Here is a 24,293-nt window from a genome sequence, read left to right as displayed (position 1 = left end):
CTCCTTTATATCCTGAGGCTTTGCTCACAGCTGGACTAGCTGAACAGCGAAGGCCTAGATTCTCCTATCTACCCAAACACAGCAAAATGTAATCAGAACCAAGGCTTTTCAGTCTCTGTCCTATTTCTGTACCGTGCCAGAGATAAGATTTTTCTTTTTTTCCCCCACTTTGTTTTGTTTTCAACAGACTAGTCACTTTTCTACCAAGTGATATTTGCTTTTTTTCCTGCCTTGATCTTCTTTTTTTTCACCTGATAAAATCTGTGACCTCTTGTCCAGAGGGAGGTCAGATATCCATCAGTCCTTGACCTAACGCTCCTCAGTGCTTTGTGTGCTGGGACGTGGACCAAGGGTTTGTTTGTTATTTTGTCCATTAGGATTACCTACAACCACACCATCAGGCTGTCTTCCAGGGATTGTAGGTCAAGGTCTTAGCGAACCCTAAAGTAGGATTTTAAGAATGTTTTTAGTCTTCAGTTGAGCTGTACACTGAATTAGCAGTTTATTAAATACACCTGTGCAGCTTCATGCAGTCCATCTCGTGAATCCGTGTCGCTCAGAGCGTGAACTGATAAGTCTGTGTGTTTTCAGCTGAGCTCGGTGATTGCGACCCATTAGACCACAGTCTGGACCTGGTAACAGAATTTCGCTTCATCCCCAACCAGACAGAGGAGGTGGAGCTGGCGATATACAATGCATGGAAGGAGTGCAGGTAAGAATTCCATATAACTAAACTGCTGTTTGCATTAAGCTGAGTATCTATGAGGAAGAACACATTTAAAAATGGCCACAGATATCCTATGAAAATATATGGATATGCTTCATCCTGTAGTCTGTATGGGCTTCTGCTTGGACCATTACAGTTCATGAATCCACCTTTTTCATCTCTTTTGTTTCAGCATGGAGCTGCAGTTATGTTTTTGATTATGAGAACACTTCTCTCTGTTCTGTTTCTCCTCCTCCTCCCTTTTTTCCTTGTCTCCTTCAGAGGCCAGACACCAGCCCAAGCTGAAATTAACTACCTGAATAAAGCCAAGTGGCTAGAAATGTACGGGGTAGACATGCATATGGTCAAGGTAAATGACACTCTTCTCTCTCAGTAGCACCTACCATATAGTCTGAATAGGATGTGAAAATGGAAGGAATGTGCATAAGAACATAAATATGTGAAATGGTCTTTCTTTCCATGTCTCCCCTGCAGGCAAGAGATGGTAATGAATACAGCCTGGGTTTGACACCGACTGGAGTTCTGGTGTTTGAAGGACAAACCAAGATCGGACTCTTCTTCTGGTGTGTTTGTCTATGTCCTGATTCACCAAGATATTTACTTAAATGCCACCTTTGACTTTTCATTATTGCTTCCTCTTTGTGTGTCTGTGTTTGGATTTACTCATGAGTTTGTTTTGTTTTTTCAACTGTTGTAGGCCGAAGATCACTTGTCTGGATTTCAAGAAGAGCAAACTGACCCTTGTGGTAGTGGAGGATGATGAACAGGTGAGCACATGCACTCAGATACCTGCCATAAAGTGGAATGTTGAAAATGCAAAGCGCACATTCTCTCCATCACAGCGATCCCTCACGATAACAGTTATATCACTGACCCAGACTAAACACCAGACTCTGAGTTTCTAGCATTGTTCGAGGATGACAGCTGCAGTCAGGCAACAATGGATTCCAATAAGTAACAGTTTCATGGAAAAAAAAGTATTCAAATGTCTCAAATCAGCCCCTACCACACTGTCACCTTCACTTGTGTCCATCTACATGCTTACTGTGTTCTAGTCACACAAACCTTTGCAAAAATATGGCAAATTATTTCTAAATACACAGCTTTAGTGTGTTGATTGTGCAGTAAGCTGTTTGCATCTGTCATCCGCAGCCAACATAAGCACGTGTGTCTGTGAAGTGCAAAATATTTGATATTTAAAAACTGTACATTCTTATAGCTTGTAAAATGAACTGACCCCGTCATAAACGGGTCCTAATGCTGCCATTTGGTGACAAGAAGAAAACAAAATTATTTCCAAACTCAAGTAGATCTTGAAAGCCATTTCTTTGAAATCTCTTAAAATAAATTGTACAAACAAGAAATATTCCTCTTAAAACCTTCGTTTGAAGTGGTGCCCAAGCCCAAAAAGAGTTTATTTCCAAGTCAAAATGAAACAAGATTTAGTATAGTACTACCCAGAGGCTAGTGTATATGAGAGAGTCTGTTTATGTCCATCCTGGAGGTCTGTGAGTGAGGTTAATAAAGAAGCCCACCCCCTCTGGTATTTCTGGTATGCACCATTCTCCTACACACACACACACACACACACACACACACACACACACACACACACACACACACACACACACACACACACACACACACACACACACAGTTCTCCCCCTCTCAACTCTGTCCTAAACAGTTATATACTGTAGGCTAGTTCTGTCACCACAGGAGTTAACTGTGTACACTCAGATTCTGAATTCTCTCAGTCATTTGTTAAACAAAATGTCTAAAAACAGGTGGTTAGTTGAAATGTCACTCTAAGAATAATCAGTTCATCTGTGAGCGTGTGTGCGTGCTTCTGTCTCTGTTTGAGTATTAAATGTGTCTGTTGCTTTTACCATTTGGTGAAGATGCAACCCCCCAACAATCAGGGCATGGGAGATTTTGGAGAGTTTTTCTGTATTGCATGAGATCACAAAAGCAAGCGTTTCACATGCACTTTGAATAAATCAGAGGTTTGCATCAGCAAACTGTCAGTGCTCTCTGAGCATGGTACTCTCTATAGAAGAGGTACACCTGAAAACCCATGAGAAGAGGGAAACAGAGCAAAGAACTCCAAAGAATCTCCAAGTTTTTCACCCGGCTGTGGTGCCAGGCAGGCCTCCATCTAGGCCGCAATGAGAAATCAGATTAATTAGGCAGCATCTACACACACTGCAGGGCAGCCGTTCATTCTTCGCATATTAGTCTCCTTCCACAATGAAGAAGTAGCACATGAGCTTTGTTTTAGTGAAAACATGTTGGCTTGGAGCAAGACGTCAGAATGGATGAAGCATGGCACATCCACCACACATTGCAGGTCGCAGTCTGATAGGAGCTGTCCACATTGTAAAGTGCATATTGAATATCAGTGTGTTGAGAACTTATCCTCTGACCTCAGACCGATCCTCCCCAGGGCAAAGAACAGGAGCACACATTTGTGTTCCGGATGGACCACCCCAAGGCCTGCAAGCACCTCTGGAAGTGTGCTGTGGAGCACCACGCTTTCTTTAGGCTGAGAGGACCAGTACAGAAGAACGCCTCTCGCTCTGGATTCATACGCATGGGATCACGCTTCAGATACAGGTAACAGACCAAATATGCAGGGTTGAAGTTCTTCAGCAGTTTCGTATTTGCAAAATAAACTGCATGCAATTCCCATGGCAACAGTAAGAGCATTTCACCAAGTCCTGTGCTGGACAAGTGAAGGTGTTTACAATGCCGATAAAAATACCCACCCCTGCATAGATTTTTTTTCATGTTTTATAGGCTGAAATTGGGATTTTTCAACCCACTGATTAACAGAAAAAAAAATCGCTTTATAAAGTAAATGATTGTATAAGTACTCCCTTTAATATAACATATCTAAATCATCACCGGTGGTGCCAGTTTCTTTCCCAGGTGGCATAATAAACTGAATCTACTTTGTGGAGACGAGCAGTTTTCACACATGTGTATCTGAAAGGTCCAGCCAAATGCTGGTTGGTTTACTCTGACATTAAAGAGTCTCTTTCTGCTGATCTGTATTAAAAAAATCTGGCGTGGTCTGCATGAGCGCTCGGTGTCCATTGTGTTGTTTGCTGCACATCCTGAGCGCCAGAGACTTCCAGCTGGAAGAGAAAGGCAGTTGAAATGGGTTTGGGGAACAAATGCAGCTGGGCTTGCTTAAAAAGAAGACATTAGGGGGCGGGGGGGACTGCTGCTGAGTTAAGCGCAACAAATTTAGAGAGCCATGTGTTTGTTTTTGTACCGTGTTTGAAGGTATCAACAGATATAATCCTAGTTTGACGCACTGTATCATTCTCTGTATATACAGAAAAACCCATATGTGTACACACAGATACTTGCAGTGGTACAAGACAGGCACTCAGTGGCAGACAGTGTCCACATACCGCAGTAGCCACCGAGTTCCCTTCTATGTGTGTTTAAACATTACCCAGTTGGGTAAGCATTGGCAGTAATGTTGGTTTAACACAGAGGTTACAGGGTTTGTTGTTAATAGAAGGTTATCGCTTGAATGGAGCCAGAGTTCAGCAAGGGTCACCGCTGTGCCTTTTGTTTTTGGGACAATGGGATTTATCCAAGATTGTGTTTAATAGTTTGGCCTGTGTCGATCAAGGTTAGCATTGTTTAGAGTCTGGAAACAGATAGAGGGTCTTGCATGTGTAAGAATAAGTGTTTGTTTGTTTGTGTGACCAGTGGGAAGACAGAGTATCAGACAACCAAGGCCAATAAAGCAAGGAGGTCAGCCTCCTTTGAGAGAAGGCCCAGCCGCCGTTACTCCAGAAGGACCATGCAGAACAGAGGTGAGGACGGCACTCACACAGTCACACACCTGCACAGCCTTTATACATGTCATCAGTTTCAACACTTCAGCTAAAAATATACAAATTCAAGCACACATATCCAAAGTACACACACACACACAATGGCACATTACCCCTGCATGCGGAAATAGAAACAGTGTACATGATGTAAACATGCACATCTTTGCACTCTTTGTGTATTTTCTCATGTTTCAGAATCTGAACACAACACTTACTGTCTGTTCTTCTTCTTATTCTTACAGGACACTTTCATCCTCAGGAGTGAGTACACTGATATTTAAACAATGTGATTGTGCCATTGCCTGACGAAATGACTTTATCTATGTTGTTTTACAACTTTAATTTTGGGGTGATCACATCCACATCACAGTTGTTGTAGTACTGCTGTTGTGTAATTTTGTTTAAATCGTTTCTTTGTCTTATTTGTGATAAATAACAACAACTTGCAATGAATGAACGCTTAATTTTATATGTATCTACAATTATCAGGCACTGTTGCTTAAAGAGCTGTGACTCACACACGCACACACACACACTGTCTTAATTCATTCGTAAGCCTTGACTGTAATCTTGTTACAGAGGTAGCCTTTTGTTATAGGGATATGTGTGTGGGCTCAAGACATGATGTCAGCCATAGTTTTAAGCTGTCATGGGACCAGTTGATTCAAAGCATGGTGATGACAAACACTCCTGCAACTTTTAAGCGCACCTGATTGGACAGGCTGACTCTGACAGCGCAGGTTCTGTTGAAGCAAGTATTAAAAGCTTTGTAGCATTGCCGTATTAAACAGGGATGGGGATTTGCAAATTGGCGCATGGATAACCTGGCAGATTTAAAAAAGAGCATAATGGAAAAAGTATTGTCATAAATTTAGCCAAATTGTACGTCTGCATTGCCCCAAGATGTGGTTCATGTGTCACACAAATTACACACTTCCATGTGTAATTTGCCAACCGTGGTGGCCGCTCAGCCAAATTTACATGAGTAATGTGCTCTGTGAAAAGCATTGTGGGAGATTCTAATGGTCCCTGGTTTATTTCTTAAGTGTTCAGGCGACACTGAAATCCAGTGCAGTTACTTACAGCATAAATCCATGTACAGTATTAAGAATTCTTCAAAGGATGTTTGTTCTTTGAATAAAATCTCAGTTTATTTCTTTTCTCAGGGTTCTCTCCTCAGGCAATGGAGTCAGCTCCAGCAAAGACAACAAGGTGAGGAGCAAAACAGCTGTGTGTATGTAAATCCCTCCTGCATTATGCAGGGAAACAATACGCCTTACACTGTCCTTGAAGTCAGACGTAAGAATCAGAGTCGGGCAAGATTACAAGACCAGCAATTCTTTCCCATAGAAAACAAAGAGTTCATTTGTATGACAAATTATCGTAAAATGAAAAGTTTAATGATAGAAAAGTCTCAACTGTGATTGTTTTCCTTTTCTCAATATTCTGAATCCCTTCCAATCTCATCCTTCCTTATTCCTGCCTCTACACCTCTGCCATTCCTTCTCTCTAACGTATTTTCTCTACCTTCCCCTCTTCAGGTTCCCTCCAGTAGAGGTGCCTGGACAGCCGTGCCTGTGGTCAGCCCAGTAGCTGCCTCTGCCTGTGCACCAATGGAAATCGAGGCTCTGCCCAGGAGTCCTGGAGGAGAAAAGAGGAGGTTGGTACCTGGATAATTTCAGTTTTCTGCCTACATTCTTCATGCTATATCCCAGTGTCAGTTTACAGCTGCTCACTGATGATCAGGGAAACAAGACCAGGTTAGGAAAGGCTGGGGTGGGCCGACTGATCCCTGTTGGCCGCTGAGAGAAGTGGGTGGATGGCTAAGTGTGTTTTTCATGGTCTAATGCCATGAGAGTGGCTTAACATGGCTTATCCACTGACCCTGGCTTGCTGTGACCAGGAAAGCCAGCAAAGAAGGAGGGAAGAAGACAGAAAGTATTCCTGTGTGCATTTTTCTATTTATGCCTGCATGTCCTTTGCATGTTTGGCTGTTCTGTTTCCCTTTTCTCAAGTTCCTGTTCTGCTTTGTGAGTGTGCATACAACGAAGGTTATGTACTTGTAATGTATACGTGGTGGTGTTCTCAGAAACATGATGGCCTTAAAAAGAGATTTACTTATGTGGGTTAGTGGAGTGTAGCACATAGCATAAGACTGTAATGCAGCAGTACAGTATTCAGGCAGATTGGCAGTGAAGAGAAAGTGAAGAGAGATGGACTGCAGTTAGACAAGTAGCAGACTGATAGTGGATAGTCAGCAGAGAGACTGAACAGATGAAGAGGCAGACACGAACAAAAACTGCTAATGCTCCAGTTGAGTTCTTATCAGTAGCACCCATATTAGCTTTTTATTCTTTGTTGTTTTGTATCTCAAGGCTCATTTCTGCTCTTTTGTTTTGTACTTTTTGCCTCTTGCTCCTCAGTCTGAGTTGCTAACTCTGAGCAGTGTCTATAAATGTGTTCTGTGTGTATTTTTTGTATATAAAATCTCTTATTTGTGGATGCATTTTCATTTGTTGTGTCAAGCTTGTGTCAAGCAAATTTACCCATGCATACAAATATGTATGCACCCTCCTCCATAAACCTGTAATGTCCTCCTGTGTGTTCCAGTATTAACATGTACTGAGGACAAATTGGTGTTGTGTGGAGGCAGACCAGGTAGGTACGATCAAACACTGAACCTTGCCATTGCCCTGGCTTTAACCAATCAGTCGCTGTGCAGCGGCAGGCTTTCTGATTTTGGCTTTGGAAAAGGGTTTTCTTGCGATGGAATTGTCTCCTGTGATTCGCTGTCTGTCCACTCTCAAGCAGCATGAAATGCCAACCTAATCGGTGCAGGAATTGATGTGATGATTTGGGGTGTTTTGCATCTATGATTTCAGCTGGATCTGTTCTGCTCAAGGCTTTGGTGCATACCAGTGCTTAGGTGTCTTTATTTTCAGTCATCTAATGTTGTGCTGTGCATCCTGTGAATCACCTGCTCCTCTATAAACCCCTTTTTATTCTCTAAACCATGAAATAGTTGACAAGATATAATAAGAATATTCAGAGATGAGATGATGCTAAAGACTTAGTGTTACCAGAGGAAATTACAGATTTGTTTGTGGTGACACACAAAGCATTACTTGCCTGCTCTGGCTTCCGGAGAACAAAGCTCATTCAGATTTACAGCTCAGGCTGATTCTGTTTCTACAGTAAATTTCTGGTCAGTTGTAATAAGAGGATTGCTCATCATTTCTGAGGAGTAGAAGCCCTTTTCTTTTCTTCCTCATCTGCTTCTCCTTAAAACAGGATGCACAGACATGACCTTAGAGCCAGCACGTAGATAGTGATGACCTATCACATTAAGTTTACTGTATCCTCTTTCTGACTTTTGACTGGGAAATCCTAAAGGATGCAAATACTGATTATTTTTTTCACAATGTCCTTTAAAATGCACTCTATTCATTTTGCGCTTTACAGCAGGGCCTTTTGATATTTTTGCTTTCCAGTTAGTGTCAATTTTAAATCTGTTTAAGCAAGATTAAATTCACCACATAGACTGAATAATATAGAATTGACAGCGCTTCAGGATCTGACAGTGAATAAAATAGACAACAGAGGAGGGTATGCTTTAGGGCGTGGCTACCTTGTGTTCTCAGTCAGATCCAATCAGGATAGAGTCGTAGCAAACTACCATGTGTAGCCGTTCCAGCTCCACCTTCTCATCCAAATATGGTCACTTCTGACTGAAAAAAACAGAGATAGTGGTGGTTGTAATGCTAAACTTGAGGCTTCAAAATGATAGTCCACAAACCAGTGGTTCACTGTGGGTGTATGCTTGATTCACAAACAAGACCTCCCAGATTCAAGTCCCATTGCTCTGCGGTAGTCCAGTGTCCTCGAGGCATTTTTTTTGAATTTTTTTTTACTGACACAAACACAACGGGATCTTGTGTATTTTAATAAGCACAGAAGTTACACTGAGATGACCCCGGAGTTCTTGTTTAGGCTGTCAAACCAACAGTTTACAGTTACGACTGACTCAGTGGACGTGAGGAAGACGCTTTGACAGAGACACTGCTGTATCACTAATACCACAGACTAATCCCTGGTGCTCTTCCCTTTCGCCTCCCACACATACTCCCTTGCTTTTAGTAGGATGTCTCTGTTGATTTTGCATGGAGCACTTTAACCCTCAGCGGTTCTCCTGATAACATGAGCAGTCAGTCTACTCTACCTCTACGTCCATCATCCTCCAGCTTTACCAAGCACAGAAGAGAATGAGTACTGGATATTCTTAAGCCTATTGACCATACATGTTAAGTTATGATAGGATGCCCTAATGGTGACGGTATTATCCTAATTATATGTGTTAATATGTTCATCACTGGCATAAGTGACAGATAATTTAGAAAAGTCAGTGAATTCATTTTTAAAGTGCCATGTTTTCTGTAATGGCCATGTTCTTGTATTGTTCCTTTACTATGTTACCCAGCCACAGAGCTGTGTTCTCTCCCCCTCTTTTACGATGTCATGTAGCATCTGTATCTGTTGCCTTCTCCCTGAACCTTGCCTCTCTTTCCTGTAAGCTCCTCCACTTCTCTGTAACATTATCACAAGAGAGAGTAGATGATAATCTTAGATCAGTGCCACTGGAATTCAACACATTTTATTCTCCCTCGTTAGTATGTGGAAATTACAGTTAATGGTCATAAAGTTAGTAACTGTTTTTCTGAGGCACTGGGAAACTGCACGCTCCCCTGCCTCTCATACTCCCGGTGGAGCTGTCACCATGAATAAAGGCTTCCGGCTCAGGACCTCCAGGACTGATATATAAACATGGATTTGACATAAGCCATCAGACCTCAGTCGCTAGAGGTGCAAAGCCAGGTCACTGACGCTCCAGAGACATCCAGTCCACTTCACTGAACTCAAGTGTTCGTGTCACAACACTTGTCATAGACACTTAAATGCACGCTAGCGTACAGTGTAGCTCTAAGTTACATGGCTTATTCAGCATCCTGTCACTGCCGGGCCCATCACGACCATAAACGCCTTATTTTATTATTTTTATGTGCACTAAAATAACATTTTTATTATTGTGATCAGCATAATTTTCATTTGCCAGTTTAAAATGCAATGTCCTCTGATAAATGGAGCTCTTAGCACGGCTGACGAAAATCCTCAAGGAACCCTGTTTTTCATACGTGCAAGAACAGACCATAAAGTTGGCCTCTGTGCAGCCGTATGCAGTGAATTATGTTTAAACAAAGTAAGCTCTCTCTCTTTCAGCCTCTTGCTATGAGCTGCCTCAATTCCCCTCTCTGCTGTTCTTTATACTTGTGTTAAACTAGCTGTTTCTCGCTGTTATCTTTCCCTCCCTCATTCATTTGCATACAGTCTCCCTCTCCTCCTTGCTGTTTTCATTGAGTGCTTCCCTTCCTGTCCCCCTCCAGTCTCGCGTCTGGTTTACCTACACTCTCACTCACTTCCCATGTCTTCACATCCCCCTCCTGTTTGTCGCCAATCCCCTCCTCCACCCTGTTCTCTCCAGGTCTCCTCTTTCCTCCATCCTCCCTGCTCATGTCTCATCAAAGCTCCCGACAGAGAGCTGGACAGATCCGAGGAGCTGACAGCGGTCTCACCTCTGTACTGACATGAACTGGACAGCACTCTAGTAAATGGGAATGGCTCAGCAGTGACTCGCCCATGAAAGCCGTCCGGTGTTGGAAGGACACATTTGTCGTGAATGCAGATTCCTTATTAACCGAAACATTCCTTAATGCAAACCGCTCCAAGTGCCTCCCCTCACAGACCGATACCTCTCCAGGCTTGCTGTCACACTCGATACTGCCCTTTGCTTCTCAGAGTTTCAGTCAGTCCCTGCATTTCCGTTTCACCATTTTTGTTTTACTTTGTCCCTCTTGTTCAGTCTCTGCTCTCCCCTTTCCCCCGTGCCTCACTCTTAACCTCATGGTGAAACTGGCCGGCTGGGCTGAGATGGTATCAGTGTGAGGCTTAGGAATTCAGTTCCACTCTCGACTCTGCAAGGAAACAATAAGTCACATAGTTCCTGGAGGGTTTCAATAAGTCCTCTTCTGCTCCCAATGTCAGTCTCTCAAAAACAGTTTTATGTTTTTTATAATATCTCCAACATCGTTGCTGTATTAAGTTTGAATTCCATCAGATGATTTTTACTTTAGAAAATATGATTTTCTCTGTGTTGTATTTAATCTGCCCTGCACATTTCATGCATCCGCTGCTCTGTCTTTTAAAGGTAGTTGGGTAAGAAGGTTGGTATCTTTTTCAGCTGTATAGTTTTGGCTCAGAGGTCAATAGCCTAGCTCAGCACAAAGAAACAGAAGTGGGAGAAAAATATTTGCACATTGTTTCTTGTGCATCAAACACATTTATAAAAGCGGCGATGCATTTTTACCTTTGTTGAAAGTTAGCAGCTTGTCCCTGCTTCCAGTGTTGAGTGAAGTAAATTGACACTGACCTTCTCATCCAACTGATTGCAAGAAATCAAACAAGCATTATTCCTTTAAAAAGTTCAAAACTGAATCAAAATCGAATGTAAATTTTTGGTTTTTAGTACACTTTTAGTGCACATTTGGGAGGGTTACTCTGAAATGACCCAACCATCAACCTACACCTCAGACTACACCACTGTACAACTGTGTCTTGCACAGCTCAACCAATGAAGATGATTTTGTAATATTATTGCTTAGTTAAATGTTTACAGCATAACTGACCAAAGGATTTCTATCTTTCTGAACTGAATCATTTCAGAGAATAAATACAGGATTGCTCTTTGACACAGAAGAGTATGCAGCTTTATGTATCGTCTTTTATGTGTGTTTGGTCATTTAACTTTTTCCACACCACAGTATATTCACCGTATCCATGAAAGTCTGACTCTTCAGTACAGAAAATGTGCTGATATTTCTGCTGATATCTTCTTTTGCTGTCATCGCTCTTGAACACATAATAAATCTGATTTGAAAGCGCTAGCCACAACCTTGGTAAGTTGTTGCTGCTGAATATGAAGCACGGTAACAAAAGAAATCTGCACACTTTTTATGATTAAACATGACAAGATACTGGCTGCTACTTTAACGCTTTAACCACGGGGAACGCATTTATCACTGGAGATATCCCAATGAAGTCTTTCAGCTGTGCATACAGTATGATGGAGTTTTCTTTGTGCATGTTGATGGAAATGCATTCATTCCTCATGTAAAAAAAACAAAACAAAAACAGAGCAGTTGAAGAGCAAATGCTCGAGATGAGACAGCCGAGCATCTAATGGCTATTTAGCGTTTGGTTGGCAAGAGTCTGTACGTCCTTGGTGTGTCCGTCTAAGCTTTTTTTTCCTGTTCTTGTCTGTTCTTGTCTTTGTGTTTATTGCCCACACAAAGGTTGGATACATCCTCACCTTTTCCTCCACGGATTACTGAACATGTGGGAGTGTTTATGTACATTTTGTTTGCGACTCCTCAGGCTAAGCATTGTTCTTTTCTTCACGTCTTTGTGTATGTCGTGCTTTAGCTCCTGTCCTCTCCAGGCAGCATATAGTAATATATACCTCACATGTTCGACTGTGTCCTCAGGCTACAGTAATATGAGGTCATTACTAGGCTGCTGGACAGGCTTCTCCCAAAATCCCTATATCAGATGTTTTCCTTCAGGTTGCTTCAAATTCAGAGGATATTACACCACATTATTTCCCAGAAAAGTTATTGCTTGCTTTGGCGACTTATTTCCACATGCTTCTTTACCACTTGAGAAGTCCTTTCAGCAATGTTATTTATTTTAGGGCTTCCCTCTTTGGACACACAGCTCCCATATCAATCTGGCAGAAAGTACAGTCTTTGTACTGTCATATTCCTGATAACAAACCTTTTTTTTTATTCTAAATGCAGTACACATCTGTACACTGCAGCGCCCATGAATGAACGTGATTTTATGTTCATTCATCAAAGAATGATCATTTTAGATGTCCTAATTACTAACATAAACCACAAATCTTTCATTTTCAAATGCGTTTTTCCAAGTGGCAGTGGCATAAATGGGCATTCTATCGTATTTTTGTTATTTATTATAATTGTGTTGCTTGTTTATGGGACGTCATTACAAATTGTCATCTGATAACTCGTCATGGGCCAGTTTTGCCATCCTTACAGAGTCTATTCATACCTTGTGGATGCTGCAGGTAAGTTGTACAGCTGTATAATCCTACATTTTGTTGTAATTTTCATTATCTCCTCCATTGTGTCTTTTTGTGTTTATCTTGACACAGAACAACATTTAAACCCCCATCTTGATCTGCTGTTCTTCTTTTCTGTCTCTAGTATGCCTATGGTTGCTGACCTGATGGAGACCTGCATCGATGATGTCCTCAGGCCTCCTGTCGTTCCCACGGTCACGGCTACAGACGAGGCCGGGCCAAGCAACGCCTATGCCACCCCCAGTGTCACCGGGGAGGACCCTCTCAGCCTCAGTGGTGAGACTACTGAAAACCTAACAAACATACCGCAAAGACAATATATTGAATGAGATCACACAGACAAACTGACACTTTGGAACAATTTTACATTGTCCATTGCTAGCATCTCCACAGCAGCAAAAAGGCTCTCCTTCACAAACTCTTCTTTCTTTCTTTCCTTCTGAATCAGGTTTCAGCCTCTTAGCTATTAGCTCGCTCACCACAAGACTTGTCTGCATAACACGGATTCCCCACCCCAAGAATAAAGGATATTACCACATAGGCTCAGGAACACTTTCAAATTGTTGTTGGTACAAAAAGTTTGTTTGCAAATAATTCATTTTCCCAACTTTTTTAGAATCAAGCTTGTATGAATATCCCTAGTATGCATGGAAGTGTATTTGTCAGATTGATACGGTATGGTGACAGCGTGTCAAGCCACTCAGACTCACTCTCCTTATTCACATCTTATACATTTTCACTGCCTCTGCTCACATTTTCCAGTGATTTCCAACAATTGTGTCACTTGCATTGCGTCAGTCAACCCCCAGAGCTGATTATATGGTTCATGTTGTTCATGACATGTAAACAAAAGAGAATTTCAAGAGAATTACACTGAAAAGAGGCACATAATAAACCTCACTTTGAAACTATGCTGTTAAATATGTATGTATGTATTGGACTGAAGGATGACAATACAGATGTGTGGGTGTGTATTTAAGATGAACGTTGTGTCTCTCCAGAAGCAGCGGCTCGTCTGAAGCAGCTGGCGTTGGAAAGCAGTCCACTTCTTGCTACTCCAAGAAATAACATCAATGTCAATATGGCCTTGAACAATCAGGTGGGTGATTGTTCATATACAGTCTTCATGTAAATCTCTACTTTTACCCCAGACCCTAAAAAAAAAAAAAAGATTGAAAACTTTTGTTGCCTTCTAGCAGGAGACACATTGTATTTGTCTTGGCATAGAGAGATTGCAGTCAGGGTATCCTAGCATGTGCTCTAGTTTGTTGAGAAGTAATAACTATAAAAGTCTTGGACGTGATGTTGGATGCTCTAACAGGAGGACATGGTGAAGCTCACAGAGAAGTGTGGTCTGAGCAGCACAGGCAGCAGCAGCCCAGTTGTCACTCCACTGCGCACCCCAGAGGATCTGAAGAGCAACATCCTGAAAGCACAGGCCGAGGCTGCTGCCCTCAAGGTGAGGAACAGACCACACACATGACTGGACAAGAAGGAAGAGAAGCAAGTGCAAAGACGCTCCTCAGTCAGATTGTTCAGCGCTCTCACTTTGAAAGGTGTAGCTGCTCATTTAACCCCCTGACCGTATAACTCAAACTGTCTCAGCTGCATTAATTTATCCAAGTTAATGTCACAGTTGCGATGTTATTCTGGATCAGATGAGATAAGGATGCATGGCTGTGTTAGTCCCCGTTCACCTCTCTGTTCCTCTGTGCAGGGACCTCTGGATGAACACGTCGTAGTGGTCGGAGATAAGAACTGTAACGTCCAGGACGGTTCTGTCAGGTATGACCTCACACTGTAATAACCAGTGTTTTAAGGTGCAAATTGAAGTGTTAGAAACGATAAAGATAATGTTTCTTCAATGGCTCCCAAATTTCATTCAATTACAAAATCAGCTGCACAGTATTTATAGGTTTCTTCAGCATGATACTGCATTTAAAACAATATCTCCTGTTTAAACAGTCAGTAGCGAGCGCACATAGACAGGAGAAAAGACCTTGTCACTCGTGCTCCATTGTCTTGAAATTGGGTCTTTTCCCTCCTCCTCCTCCTTCCTCAGTCATGCCAACTGTCAACACATTGTCTCAGCCAGTCGCAGCGCTCCCTGCTGCTAGATCTGATTAATTATTTGAATATTCATGAGGAGTATTAGCATAGTTCACAACATTACATCACCTGCAGCTCATCACTACGAGCCAGGCGTCACAGATTCACACGCCCGTGACGCCGCCTCGTGTCAGAGGCGGTCAGTGGTTGAGGATGATGAGGGGAGAATGAGACACCTTGGGTCTGGTAAATGCTATTTCTCACAATAAATATTAATAATATCAATATCTTTTGACTGGGACAAAACCAATTTTCTGTTTCCAGGTTAAAGGTTCGCACTGGGCGAATGGGCAGTAACTCATCTCTGTCCGTTAGCAGTCGCCCTGACATCCAGGACTCCTGGGACCTGCTCAAGCCGGCCTCACTGGCCTCATCAGCAGGGGCCAGGTCAGTCTGTGTGAACTCAGTGCTTTCCTGTTTACTTTTTACTTTAACTACATACTATAATCTGTCCACAAGGTTCTGTGTGTGTTGATTATTCCCGCTGTGGCTGAGAACCAGAGAGAGAAACTGGCAGAACGGATTAGCAGAGGAGGAAATGTCTGACAGTAGCAGCAGAATTTGAATTTCTATAGTTCAGATGCTAAATTTAGTGAAAATTATCCTAATTTTATTCAAAACAAGGCTGTGCGTCATCATGGAATCCTTCACATATTATGATTTAAGTCAAACAGAAGTTTTGTAACTGATCAGATACCATACTGCCCATATTAGGGTGCAGTGAACTGATTGTAGTTCACTGTGCCTTTAACTTTAAACACATCTTATGCAATGAGTGTTTACTTAACCTACTCCAGCTGTGAGGATCCTGAGAGCAGGAAGGAGCGATCAGGCCTCGACCAATCAGATCTGAAGAAGAAATGAGTAAAGGAGGATAGTTAAAAGTAGGGGTGTAAAGATGGGGTTTAAGGAGTAAATATAGGGGTGCACACAGTTCTTCAGCTCTACAGTTCTGTCCTCATTAATTATCTTATCTTTCAAACACTTACGTAGGCTGACATTAGCCCAAACAGAATATAAAACAAATACACACACACACATTTCACAGCGATCCACTGGAGGTAAAGGTGTTTCCTGTTCTTTGTAGTCTCTGCTGACATCTGTTGGCATGTTTGAGCTGTGTGCATGTGTTTGTGTGTGTGTTGAGTCACATGACTTGACTTCTGCCTGGTTACTGCTGGCGTCCTCGCTCAGTACGTGTTTACAGTAGGATGACACAAACATACGGACACGCACGCTGAGGCTTGACCACACAGCTGGCCTCGGGCTCATCGATGCAGTAAATGCACGTCGTATCCAGGCTGGTTTCCTTCTCATCTATCAGTCAGTCACAAAACATTAATCCAGAACAATTTTGATCATCACTTAATTATTTATCCGGCAAGAATCGAGCCCTCTATGTTTAACGCGGATGTGAACATACCTTGAGGGTTGTCGGTTGCACAAAACAAGCAATTTGAAGACACTGCCTTGGGCTGTGTGAAGGTCTGAGGTAATAAAGGAATTCCTGGGCCAATAAATGTACCAGTGAAATATGCTTTACACTGCTCTGTTTCAAGGATGAGGAGCTGGAAATGCATTTCTGTTAATGTCTGTGTGAGGATTTATTTTTTCCTTTGCTCTGCTCATCAGTGCCGAGAGGCTAGCCGAAGATTTAAACCCCTCTGTTCCCAAGATGCACTCTGAGTCTGCTGGCGAAGGCATGCCACCAAAGGTAACGTGATTATTAACAGTTAAATGACTTTTTGTGGTGCATTTACATTTGTTACCATGGGAGGAATATCCACATGTATAAGGTGTTGAATTTTTTTTGAAGGCACAAAAACAAATGTTGCTCTCTTGGATTTTTCACCATCACGGACAGTTTCTCTCAAACCTGAGAGGTTTTTTTGTTTAAAATGTAATAAATATGTGGCCCCTGTGTTGAGGCTGATGGGGACTTGTGCAGATTTCTGTCTTTGCATGTTCTGGTAAAGAGTGTTTGTGTCATTCTGCAGGTGAAATCAGAGGAAGCTGACCTGAAAGCCATCGCACCGCTGTCTGACAACCTGATCGATTTCACTGATCCGACTCCTGTTGTAAGTGTCAGTCGACTGCGCACATTGACCTCTGGCGGCATTTTGGAATTTAGTCAACTCTTGAAAATGTATTTTTCTAAGCACTTTTACAAAAGTACAGGCTTTATGGACTCGCTCAAGAACACTGGGAAAGAAGTGTTGACCTTTGTAGAGTGTAAACCACCAACCTCGACTCAACACAGACTCACTCCAACCACCCAACTGGGCTGCAACAGTACATCGCTGACTCACCCTCAAACGTTAAACCCATGTCTGCAGCCCAAACCCAGTGTGAACGTGGGTCCAGGACTGCCAGGATTTAGCAGACAGGCATTTCTATTAGAGACAGGAGTTTGATGTTTAATGTGAGAGTAGCTGAAGTGACAGTGAAGCTTAATTTGGTCCTTTAATCGAATTCTGTGGTTAAGCAGTGTTTACTAGACTTGCAGTCACAAGCCTCCCCCTGTGGTGTCAGCGATCTGGGCTCAAAGGCGGGTGAATGCCCCCCCACCCCTCCAGGAGTTAGTCTGATGTATGTGTGACAACATTTTTAGGTGGCACGGTGGAATGGTGGTAACACTGTCGCCTCACAGCCAGAAAGGCCCGGGTTCGATTCCCGCCTGGGGCGCTGTGGGCACCGGGGCCTTTAAGGGGCCTTTCTGTGTGGAGTTTGCATGTTCTCCCCGTGCTCACCTGGGGTATCCTCCACAAAAAAACATGCAAGAAGATCAATGGTGACAAAGGAACTGGGTCCCCGGGCACCGCTGTTGGCTGGCAGCCCACCACTCCTGGTCTGCCATGGAAGAAGGACTTACCAGGATGGGATAAAAGCAGAGAAATCATTTCACCACCGTGTGCAATTTTGGACTCTGTAACTCTTCTTCTTCGCATCTTGTGTAGTGATTACTAAAGGATTCTTCTTCTTCATCTTCTTTTCTCATTGTCTTCCAGCTACCACCAGTGCAGCAGCCCAAACCTGCCATCACACCTCGCTGGATCATTCCTACAACTGCTGTGAGTGATCAGTCTGTGTGACTCTCTCCTGGTCAGCTGCCTGTCTGTCTGTCTGCCTGTCTGTCTGCCTGTCTGTCTGTCTGTCTGTCTGTCTGTCTGTCTGTCTGTCTGCCTGCCTGCCTGCCTGCCTGCCTGTCTGTCTGTCTGTCTGTCTGTCTGTCTGTCTGTGTCTGACTTACTTCCCACAGGTTCTTATGAAATGTTTGTATGTATGAGGTTTTGATGTGTATTGTAATTATGGTGTCCACTGTCCTGGTGATGCGTGGATTCTGCACTTGCATAGCTGCTGTTCAGCTCGGCTGATGTAGAGGCTCCATAGAGACTGACCTCCTTCCTTCTCCCTCATGCCCTCCTAATGCAGCCTCCTGGCGTCTTTACTAACGGCCTGCTCGACCTTGACCCCCCTGCTAAGGTCAACCCTGTTCTCCCTGCAGATGGGGGGGCAGCTCTCACCCCAGCCCTCCCCCACCTCGCTCACACACGTATCACCGCCACCAGGTAAACTTCCTCAGAACTCAAAGCACCTAAAGGTTGTTTTCAGAGCGAGCCTGGTCATCTACTGACCCCTGCTGGCCGAGCAGGAAAATGCCTCCTTTAGCTGAAATCCAGATAGAAGAGTTTTAGGTGAACTGCTTGTAATTCTTGCTTGGCCATGAGCTCACTCTGAGGTTTCCACAGTGTTTCTGTAAAACAAAGCTAGTCACTATAGAAATTAAAAGAATTCATTCTTTTTGAAGCAGTGTATTTCACACCTTCTCAGTCAGCATGAAAGTGTGCAGCGAGTTCTTTATCTCAGTCATTTTGCCACTTCTGTGTCCCGCAGCACTGTGGCTCAGCAGCCAGCCTCGGACGATGGAGCCAAACCCAGAGGTCTCCTAACCACTGAGCTCTGATGGAGACATGAGGAGCATCCATCACAGCACGAGTCCCCCCCCACACTCACACACCCCACACCCCCTTCACCCCCTTCACCCATCCACACACAAGCAAGCTGGGCTAAGAGGAAAGTGGAACCAGGGAAGAGGCAGCTTACGCAGCACCACACAAACACAAACAGGTTGAACTGCACAGTGAAATAGTGGCAACATGATCACAGACGCAGCCTAGTTTTTGTCAACCAGCACCAGTATTAACATTTTTAGGAACACGTAACTTCCTGTTTGAGCTCACTGTCAGTCACCTGCCATTCACGTCATCCATCCAGTCAACCAAACCTCGGCCTCTAACGTCTGCACCAGCTCTGCGTGCGTGGCAAGTGATGAAAAGTCTCGTTATTCAGCTTGTTTGCTGCAGAGGTGAAGTCTGACGCACTAAAGTCTCACGACACTGTTCAGGTACGTTGCGTGAAAGCATCCACCGCTGACTTTAAAGGGTAGGTTGTCTCTTTTAGTGCTGTTCTTCTTTGTTTGTTTTGTTTGGACACTTGCTGTTTTCTCACTGGTAATCCACGCCACTGGATCCCTGCTGCCCTGAGCTTCTCTGCACACACAGATCGCACAGCACGTCGAGCTGCTGAAGTACACTGGACAAAGGACTGAAAGGAAAATCTAGAAGCAGGAAAAGCAGATAAAAGAAAGACTTAAAGTGACTTAAAGTGTTGATTCTGAGAGATAAAAACACCTGGACTCTGAACACGATGAGGCTGTACTGTCCTCGTAGCACACTACAAACCTTTTTTTAAACCTGTGACACTCGACTGGCAGCCACTGGAAATGAAAATGCTGGATTATCCTTGCAACACTGGACCTTGAAAGGATCTTTTCATAGAGGGGACCACTTTGGGTTTTCAACTCATGTTTTTATTATCCTGCTCCTTCTTGTGATTTTTTTCATTTCCCATCTCAGTACTTTTGAGTTGACACATTTTGGCACCAGCATCATTCGGAAAGTTAGTTTGCATCCTCTGTTCTGCCCCTCTTTACACTCTCATCATGGCCCTCAAGTCTTTTTTTTAAATTAATCTTAACTTCTAAATTGGTGATTTAATGTGAAAGGGAAAACTAGAAGCAGCTCAGCCGCTGTTGAGTCTTTTTAAGCGAGCTGGAGGTGAACGCTGTCTCCAGTTTTTGAATTACCTACCTGTGATTTGACCCTGTTATAGAACACGGCTCTTGTTACTAACATGCTGTAGCGACTACCCTGCCTTATGGAAATGAATGTATTCAATTAGTCTCATCGGAGAATGCTGGAGACGCCACGTATGAAACATCCCTGAGAGTTAAATTCACAACTGCTGATTATAAGTGGAGGAAAGCTAGTGAAGTATCTTAAAAAGCTGATTTTGTATATGTGAAATTGAGGCCTAAGTCTAACATTTCTGAGCTGTTACTGAAGTATACTTTTTTTTTTTAAAAGTCTGGACCCTCACACACGTTCTCACACGACACATCTGTAGTTTTTCACTATGATGTTGATTTCATTATCTGTCTTGAACGAGACTGTTTTACAATGTCTTCTTAGCAGTGACGGTTATTTATGCTACTACTCAGTGTAATGTTCAAATGTGACATGTTGTCCAAAAGTGTTGTAGCGTACAGTCGTAATGTGTTGTCAGTATAATGGCACCAGCTGCCTGTAGATATGAAGTAGATTTATATATATTTTTTTGAAAAGTATGTCGGCAGTATTGTTACTACACTCTGAGGAGATTTCAGCTTTGAGGTGTTTTCTAATTACAAACGAAGTAAGAAACGTGTTACTGATCAAACTGGAAAAACACAGATTGTGACGTCTCAAATGCAATTTTATATAAACTTTTATTATTTTTCTGGACTACCTGATCATGATTCAGTAAAGCTTTGCTACAGTAGGATTCAGTTGTTTTTTATTCATTTTTACTGGTTGAATTACAGTCGAATTTCTGCAACACGAGACAATCTGATTGACTGCTGCGCTGCTGTGGACCCGGTGTGCTTTTTGTCTCGTTAAACCAGCTATGAAACGACGACCTGGATCACTGTGAGGTAAAACATCTGATTTTTCAGGCCTGTTTAAGTCAGCTGACTCAGCAGAGGTGTTTTCATAAGCGTGTTGCTTATAGTTGAAGTTTACAGACACCTGGGTTGAAATCATTAAAACTTATTTTTTGACCGCTCCACAGATTTCATGTTAATGTTGGAAAGTTGGCCAGGACCTCCACTTTGTGCATGACATAAGTCATTTTCCAAACATTTTTTTTTTTTTTTTTTTACAGATGGATTATTTCTCTTATAATTCATTTAATCCCAGTTCCAGTGGGTCATCAGTCGACCTTGCCTTTAAACAGTTCCTGTCAGTAGAAGCTTCTGATAGGCTAATTGACGTCATTTGAGTCAACAGGAGGCGGGCCTGTGGATGTATTTTAAGACCTACTTTCAAGCTCTTTGTTGGCCTTATGGGAGATGAGTAAAAGTAAAGTAAGTAAAAGGCAACACTACTGAATACTAAGTGTATGTAATCAAACTGATTCTTGAAATGTTTCATGCATATTGAATGATGTGATGACAGAGCAGGATGGTGAAGTGATGGTGTTTGCTAGTGATGAACTATGGAGGTAATATAATAATGAACTGGTGTGAAACTCCGTTGGTCTGCATATTCAGCTTTCTCTGAGTTATTAATCTTTGTTTTAACCCCAAAAAGCAAAACAATTGCCAGGCTCTCAAATAACAGTATGAGATCTTTTGGCTTCTACTGTGTACGATATAATCATGACCTTCTATTGTTATAGCTATCTGGTTGGATTTCCATCAATCCTGTCGAATTTACACAGAACAAACTTTACAGTCTGTATAAACATTTCCTTTGCAGCGTTGGATGTAATTCAGGTGTCACAGCGGATATTTATCATACCAAGAAAAGCACAGGTGTTACCAACAACATGAACAATGGCTCCGTTGTATTCAAGTGTCCCAGTACATCATGAAGGCATGAACAGTACCAGGACCCTGAAACTGAAGCAGGTAAAAGAAACTCAGCCAAAATTCATTTCATTATTTACGACTGTGATTTTGTGACGTGACATGTCAAAATGTCTTGAAACATAAAGTATCTCGTTATACACAAGTTAAAGGATGAAATACATGAAGTGTCTGCAGAAAGGTGTGCATGAATGAACTTTTCAAAGGATTAATGCACCTTAAATCAAAGATAGTTACTCTGCCAGACACACTGACGGAGCGCTAAGAGTTCATCCAAAAGACACTATCTCAGCCCAATGAGTGGACAAACTGTAGTTAATAAGTCTTTAAAATTCACTTTTACCCAGCTGATAACAGTCTTTGGTGTATGTTAGCCAACTGACCACTGGATGGCAGCACAGGACCATTTTTAACACTTTTGTAGCCGAAGAGTTGAGCAGCTGATCTCTTCCTCCTGCATCACTGACCCCAGTTCAGATCTCCACCTTACGGCTGGAAGTATATGTGCTTGATGAAATAGAAGCTATTTATATCTTAAATTTAATTTGTATATGAAATGAAGGTACGACACACTGTAAGCCTTTGTGGCACACTGTCAAATGTTTGATTTTCATCTGTTAAATGAAGTGTTTGCTCATTTATTTACAGACGTTCTGTTGTGCTCAGGGCTCCTTAAAGCCTCTTTAAACAGGCCAGGAGTTAAAGCAGCCTGTAGTTGATCTCCTGGTGAGATAAAGCATACACAGTATCGCCACCATCACCACCAGCAGCACCAGCATAATGCTACTCTACCCTGAGTGTGTCTGCTCCATAGATTTTATTTTTTATCAACATATGGAATCATGATTTTCTTCTTTGATATATTGTTCAGATTTCTACACAAACCCAATCGTCGACTTAAACAGGATTGCAGTGATTATTTCCCCTTGGTTATGCTTTTCCATGTCTATAAATCACAGTCTGATACCTCCAGGTTCAAGATTAGTGTCTCACTGGCTCAGGAAAGCCTGTTAATCAGATTCAGTGTGAGCGATATGTGCAGCAGGTCACTGCAGTTTTTTGTGAGAGTGAACAAATGAGTAATGCTAACACACGGTTCTCGTCTTTGAGGTACTTTTTCCTAAATTAACTGTCCGTCATCTTTTCAGCTGCTTCATTAACGAGACGAGATGCGAGAAAAGCTTCTGAAAGCACATTATTGGCCCACGGTTCTGTGGTCGTTGCTTTAAAGAAAGAAAAACTTTCCTTGGGATTGCATCATGTTAGAAAACCTTCAGTCGGTACCAGAGTGAAAGCGAGCGAAGACTCTGCTGTTATTTGTCAGTTGTCGTATTGGTTCACATCTCAAAATGCAGTGATTTGAAATTGATTGAGTGCGACTGTTCCCTGCTGCAGAGCAACGCATAGCTGGACCATTATTAAACAGCAGACGGCCCACAGCTCAATAACTCAGCCAGGACTGCTCCCCTCAGCAGATGGGCCGACTTCCCCCCACCTTCCAAATGAATAATTGATTACGTACATGGACCTTATGCCAGGTCATGATTGCTTAAGCATGCTCAGAGCTCTGGGTGGATTCATGGAGATCTGGCGCAGCGCCGGTGCCCTGATGTCACCAGTTCAGATCCCTCTAAAAGAAAACATGACTATTCAGTTTAAGATTGGTTATTAGATGATGCTGTCCATGTTTTGTACAAAAAACCTTGAAAAATAATGTATTTTAAAAAAAGAAAAAAGAAAAAAAGAAAAAGATTGGTTATTAGGACTGCTGGCTAGAAAACCAAATGTAATTTTATTTGTTTATTTATTTTTAACTATCAGCATTTTTTATAGCCTGATGACCCACTATCCAATGTTTTAATCATCAGACAACTTCATCAAATCAAGGTGTAAGGAACAAGCAGATGTACAGTGACGAATATGTATCAACTCGTTAGTCATCATGTAACCCTAAGATCAAAAGACAAGGTAAAATGTTAGTGTAGTGCCAGTTGAAGTCCATTTGTTGTCTTTATAGTAACACTCCAAGGCCTTTTTTGTAGGTTATTTGTTGTTTATTTACACCGGACAAGGTATTAGCGTGAAGCCTGGGTGCTGAAACCGAGCAGTTAGCTAGCTCCAAATGGCCATGGCCTTAATTATGCACAACTTTAAGCCTAAATGCACCTCTGTTCAGTTGTCGTGAACAGGAAATTGGCTACCAGGCTGTAAAGTATTTCTGCTGTAAAGTTGAGCGTTTTACTAAGGGGGCCGCTGGGGATGGACTGACTTTTGGTGGTGGAGATGCAAGGACCTGAGGCAAAGCCGAAAAAGCCTGAGTGGAAAATCTGTGCTTTGTAAACGTCCAAACACGACAAAAGAATGGGAGTTTCTGGTGAGGCTGCTGAACACAAACACAGCGACACTCACACAAACACA

At 42.5% G+C, this 24,293-nt stretch overlaps 1 protein-coding gene across 3 annotated transcripts in view; it reads left to right on the top strand.

Annotated features, from left to right (window-relative positions):
• The window catches only part of epb41l5 (erythrocyte membrane protein band 4.1 like 5), a 31,580-nt gene extending 10,792 nt beyond the window's left edge, over positions 1–20,788 (top strand). Inside the window, exons 8-26 of one of the 3 annotated variants that reach the window (XM_070976000.1) lie at positions 592–712; positions 989–1,076; positions 1,202–1,290; positions 1,425–1,494; positions 3,174–3,343; positions 4,457–4,563; positions 4,827–4,845; positions 5,751–5,796; positions 6,126–6,244; positions 12,921–13,072; positions 13,798–13,895; positions 14,118–14,255; positions 14,514–14,581; positions 15,170–15,292; positions 16,538–16,619; positions 16,903–16,983; positions 17,914–17,976; positions 18,338–18,474; positions 18,800–20,788. In XM_070976000.1, coding sequence (XP_070832101.1) covers positions 592–712; positions 989–1,076; positions 1,202–1,290; positions 1,425–1,494; positions 3,174–3,343; positions 4,457–4,563; positions 4,827–4,845; positions 5,751–5,796; positions 6,126–6,244; positions 12,921–13,072; positions 13,798–13,895; positions 14,118–14,255; positions 14,514–14,581; positions 15,170–15,292; positions 16,538–16,619; positions 16,903–16,983; positions 17,914–17,976; positions 18,338–18,474; positions 18,800–18,869 — 1,841 coding nt within the window. In that variant the 3' untranslated portion in view covers positions 18,870–20,788. Of the gene's footprint in view, positions 1–591; positions 713–988; positions 1,077–1,201; positions 1,291–1,424; positions 1,495–3,158; positions 3,344–4,456; positions 4,564–4,826; positions 4,846–5,750; positions 5,797–6,125; positions 6,245–12,920; positions 13,073–13,797; positions 13,896–14,117; positions 14,256–14,513; positions 14,582–15,169; positions 15,293–16,537; positions 16,620–16,902; positions 16,984–17,913; positions 17,977–18,337; positions 18,475–18,799 lie in introns of all 3 variants that reach the window. The other 2 variants (XM_070975999.1, XM_070975998.1) reach the window with 2 other exon arrangements.
• The last annotated feature ends 3,505 nt before the right edge of the window (positions 20,789–24,293 follow it).

Source organism: Chaetodon trifascialis, chromosome 12 (assembly GCF_039877785.1).
Source record: "Chaetodon trifascialis isolate fChaTrf1 chromosome 12, fChaTrf1.hap1, whole genome shotgun sequence".
NCBI lineage: Eukaryota > Metazoa > Chordata > Actinopteri > Chaetodontiformes > Chaetodontidae > Chaetodon > Chaetodon trifascialis.
Note: the sequence above shows the minus strand (reverse complement) of the source record. Positions and strands in the feature narration are given on the sequence as shown.